At 46.3% G+C, this 5,318-nt stretch overlaps 1 protein-coding gene across 1 annotated transcript in view; it reads right to left on the reverse strand.

Annotated features, from left to right (window-relative positions):
* The window catches only part of LOC138193738 (nuclear factor 1 X-type-like), a gene marked incomplete at its 3' end in the record, with an annotated part of 107,098 nt that extends 105,645 nt beyond the window's left edge, over window positions 1-1,453 (reverse strand). Inside the window, exon 1 of the mRNA XM_069141938.1 lies at window positions 129-1,453. Within this exon, the coding sequence (XP_068998039.1) occupies window positions 129-155 (27 nt within the window). The remainder of the gene's footprint in view (window positions 1-128) is intronic.
* Window positions 1,454-5,318: the final 3,865 nt, after the last annotated feature.

The raw sequence follows: 5,318 nt of genomic DNA on the forward strand, positions 1-5,318 counted from the left end.
AGCAGAGGAAGAGGAGCAGCAGGAGCAGACCGAGGCAGCTCCCCGGTCCGCGGCCCGGTGCTCGGTGACCGGAGCGCGAGCTGCTGCAAACAAACACGTTAAAGGGGTAAAAAGTTGAAGTCACTCACCTGAGTCAGGCATAGCGGAGAATACATATCTGTCGGCTCTAATCTTAGACCTGGAGGTGTGTGTGTTTATGTGGGGGGTGCTGCAACTCCAGCTTGTGTGTGCGCGTGCGTGTGTGTGTGTGAGAAGGAGACCGTGAGGGAGATAGAGCCCTCCTTGTGCCCCCTTCGCTTTCACATTTCCAACCAGGCTGAACTTTGACCCCGCCTCGGGTTACACGGTGCGGACCTGTTAGAGGCCCTCCGCCGGGGAGCGCACAACTTTCAGCCCCGACACCAACAACATCTCCGGCCGCCGCGCCAAAGTCCCGGTACAAGAAAGGAGAGCAATCACAGAGCAGCCCGGTGCGGAGTCGGTGCTGGACGGTGCGGCGGCAGCAGCCGGTGGACGGTGCGAAGCTCCGAAACGTCCCGAAACTGCATTTCAAACCGCCGGAGAGCCGCGGCGGAGGGCGGACCTCGGCAACATGTCTGTCCGTCCTGCGGTGCACTGTGGCCGGCGTGCCGCGCTGCGGCTTCTCGCTGCTCGGGACGGAGGGCGCGGTGCAGCGGCGGAGTCCCGGAAAAGAGCCGCGGAAGGAAGAAGAAGGCAGAGCGGGATCCTCAGCTGCCACACGGCCGCCTCGCCTCTAAAGCACCGACAGCTGCTTCCCGTTAATTTATCTCCAGCAGGAGGAGACGGAGGAGGAGAGAGAGTGCCGTGTCCCGGACGCAGAGCGGAGCGCCACCTCCTCTCCGCTCCTCTGCCCAGCCTGTCTGCTGCTCCTGCTCCGGGACCTCCAGCTCTGCCGCCGGACTGCGTCGGTGTGTGTGTGGCCGCGGACTGCGCGCGCTGACCCTGCAGAGCCCAACTGATCACACACTCTGCTGATCGATCACAGAGGAGGCATCGATCCTCCGCGCGCACTTTCACGAGTCCAATCCGGTGATGCCGCTGCGCGCGCGCGTGTGTGTGCTTTATTGATCGGATCGATTAGATCTGACACCGTGACATTAATCCGCGGCTCAAACTCTCAGCAGCTCGTTAGTAGAAACTTGAAGGCGGGAACCGGAGCTTCACCCGTTAAGTTGTTCCTCCAACAAACTCCCGCGTGTCTCTGAACAACTTCAGCTCTCCGGTACATCCGGTCCTCTCCCGGTGTGCAGCGCTGCAGCCCGGCTGCCTCGCTCTCCTGTCCCGGTGTGAGCGCGAGCTTGAAAGAAACCCGCCGCCACAAACCGGGAAATGTTCCGTAAAACAGTTGATCAGAGATCAATACCGATCAGAAAGGATCGATACCGGCACCGAGACTCGGATTAAAACCACCATCTCTGTTAAAACATCCGGAAGTTATAATCATTGATATTAACTAGCTCACACACTCACACACACACACACACACACACACACACACACACACACACACACACACACACACTCTGATATCATCAACAGGCACGTGGGAGATCAGGATATTGATAATCAGCGGTGACCTCTGACACATTTATTCAGCCTGATGAATAAAGATTTGAATCCGATGGAAGTATTTGGATCGTTATAGTTTTTAATCTGCACTTTGGAACTTCATGATACTCTGAAGTTTTAAATTAATGTATTATTACCATCATTTGTATTTATATTTATTAATATTATTATAGTTTGTATTTATGTATTTTTGCCTCCTGCAGGTTCAGATGAAATTGATGAATATGTTCTGTTCATCTATAAATAAACTCAATAATAATAATCATGTGTTTAAAGACTGAAAGAATGAGCTGCTGAAAATCAGTGAAATGTTCCTTTAAAGGTTCAAATCAGAAGCAGTAAAATACAGAAAGCTGAATGTGATGTTCTGATGTCTGAATCTATTTAGAAAACAAAAAATGTGAAATATTAAGTGTTTATTGGTGTGAAGATGATGAATTAAAGTGTTGAAGGTCTGAACAGGAAGTTAAAAGATAAATCTGAAGAACGAAACTGCAACAAAATAAAGAACCTTAACGAGACAAAGAGCCTGTTAACGTCTTCACAGGAACATGAGGAACATCCAGCTGGAGACGTTCTGCAGCATCAACGGAACCACACAGAACCTCAGAAGAAACAAATACAACCTTAGAGAACTACAGTGAGAAGTATAGAGAACCACAGTGAGAGCTAAAGAGAACCACAGTGAGAACTATAGAGAACCACAGTGAGAAGTATAGAGAACCACAGTGAGAAATATAGAGAACCACAGTGAGCACTAGAGAGAATCACAGTGAGAAGTATAGAGAACCACAGTGAGAAGTATATAGAACCACAGTGAGAAGTGTAGAGAACCACAGTGAGAAGTGTAGAGAACCACAGTGAGAAGTATAGAGAACCACAGTGAGAAGTATAGAGAACCACAGTGAGAACTATAGAGAACCATAGTGAGAAGTGTAGAGAACCACAGTGAGAAGTGTAGAGAACCACAGTGAGAACTATAGAGAACCACAATGAGAACAGGAACAATGCAGGAAGGAGACCACAAGAGGTAAAAACAAAACACCTTCACCATCACCCGAAGACCCTGAGAAACATCATCACATCATCATCATCACCACCATATTCATCATCATCTTCATCATCATTATCATCCTCATCACCATCTTCATCATCCTCACCATCTTCATCATCATCTTCATCACCATCTTCATCGTCATCCTCATCACCATCTTCATCCTTACCATCCTCATCTTCATCACCATCCTCATTATCATCATCCTCATCACCATCCTCATCATCACCATCTTCATCCTCACCATCATCATCCTCATCATCACCATAATCATCCTCATCATCATCCTCATCACCATCTTCATCATCATCCTTACCATCATCATCCTCACCATCACCAACAGACCCGAACAGAACGTAGACCTGATTCATCTGCTGCAGGATTATCAATCAGAACACATCAATATGATCAATATTTAATATCAAAGCAGCAACATCCTGAAACGCCAGCAGAGCCAATCAGGAGATGCCACATCACAGACATGATCTCACTGAAGGGTCTCTCATTGGACCGAGTTCAGGTGAGATAATACCCGAGTTTACAAATGAACTACAATTGTCATCAATCAATCAATCAATCAATCAATCAATCAATCAATCAATCAATCAGGGTTGTCTCAGATGTCTGAGGGCTGTTAACCAGCCAGGTGCATCATGGGAAATGTAGGATTGACAGACACGAGTCTCTGGCCAAGTACAACACCAAGCTGGACGTCAAGCTCATGTACCCCATCTCCCGCTTCCAGCAGGTCCGCCTACAAAGCAACATGCAACATCTTATAACTTTGGTTTTGGGGGAGTTTACAGCTTTTGGAGGGACAACCGTTCCCACCAATATTCAGGCGTTTACGTACTTTTGTGGATTCAGGTGAAGTTTAGTACATCGGATTAAATGGTTCTGCTTCTGCTGCTGGTGCATCAAACCTGATCGCAACCAACCGGAAGGAAGATTTTGGATTTTGTTCCGTCACCATCTTTGCTAGTTCGGAGCGTTTTGGAGCAGGAAGTGACCATATTTGGACGAGCTGGAGGAGGAGCCAGCGGTGGATCTGACCGATCTGATTGGAAACCTGACGATACTACGTCCCGCCCACCGATAGCTGTAACCTGACTGCACCACAGACCTGTCAATCAAACAGACACGCCCCCAAAAACAGGTCTTCTTGAATCTTCTTTTCTAATGAATGAGGGATTATTTTCAGATGGACCTCCAGAAAACTAATAAGAAGGAGTGACTTTAGCTAACAACACCGAGATAACTGATGGACACATTTTATTCACTTTGGATTTGATGAGAGAAGTTGAATGGGAGTCTATGGAGCCGGAGGCTTTTTGGAGCCGACCTCTAGTGGCACTCGCTGGTATTGCGCTGCGCTGCTGCAGGTCGACTGAGTTTAATGATCAGAAGCTTTTATGTTAATAGGAGGATGATTGTGATTTAATGAGAGTGTTTTCAGATTTACTCCCTCTGAGGCTCCACGATACCACACAGAACAAAGGAGGTCCACCCGAACAACAGCCTCAGACTCCCTCCGAGCTGGACAGCAGAACCTGAACCATCAGGCTGGTGCGTTCTGACTCTGACCCGCCACATGCTGCAGGAACAGGAACCAGAACCTCAGTCAGACCCAGATTCTTCAAGAGGTTCCTGTTCTGAGCTGAGTCTGATGGATGATCCCAGGTCACATCATCCTGATCCTGGACCGGATCGGCTCTGATTCGACTGCCATCCTCTAGGTTCTACATTTACTGCCTCAGCCTGACAGACACAGAGAGTCTGACAGATAACCAAGAGGATGAATTATTGATCAGATGAATATTGAAGAAGAATCACACCAAAGAAATGGACCGGTTCTTCTCCACATGCTGCAAGAACCCGTTCCATCAGGAACCGGATCAGAACCCAGGTTCTACTGAAACACGTGTGACGTGGAAACGTCAGCAGAACCAGGAGGAGATCAATAACCAGGAGATCAATAACAGGGTCAAATCAACATCCTGACATGAATGTGATAATACTGTAATTAAACATTATTATTACAGTATAATTAAGGGTTAATTACAGTATTATTCGTGTAATTACAATATTATTCGTGTAATTACAATATTATTAATGTAATTACAGTATTATTAGTGTATAATTACAGTATTATTAATGTGTAATTACAGTACTATTAGTGTGTAATTACAGTTTTATTAATGTGTAATTACAGTATTATTAGCGTGTAACTACAGTATTATTAATGTGTAATTACAGTATTATTACTGTGTAATTACTTGTAGTGAGCAGGTAGCTGAGGTGTGATGACGTCCTGCTGTCCACATCAGTAGATAGACAGACAGACGTCACTTCCTGCTGACGTGTCCATGTAAAGATGCTGTTGATGTCATCACCAGGTAACATCATGTGACTGAGAGGTCGTCACACTGAACATGAGAAAGAAAACTTCATGTAAAACAGTTTGTGCAACATGTGAACACTTTTCTGTTTGAACTGGACTCGGAAAAGAAGCCTGAGGCGCCATCTGGAGGAGACGGGATGCAACTACGACAACTACCACTACCATTACTACAACTACTACAACTACTATTACTAGAACTACTACAACTACTATTACTATTACTAGAACTACAAGAACTACTATTACTAGAACTACTACAACTACTATTACTAT

This window comes from Embiotoca jacksoni, unplaced genomic scaffold (genome assembly GCF_022577435.1).
Source record: "Embiotoca jacksoni isolate LCO1_2020_lvr unplaced genomic scaffold, fEmbJac1.0.p SCAF_94, whole genome shotgun sequence".
NCBI lineage: Eukaryota > Metazoa > Chordata > Actinopteri > Embiotocidae > Embiotoca > Embiotoca jacksoni.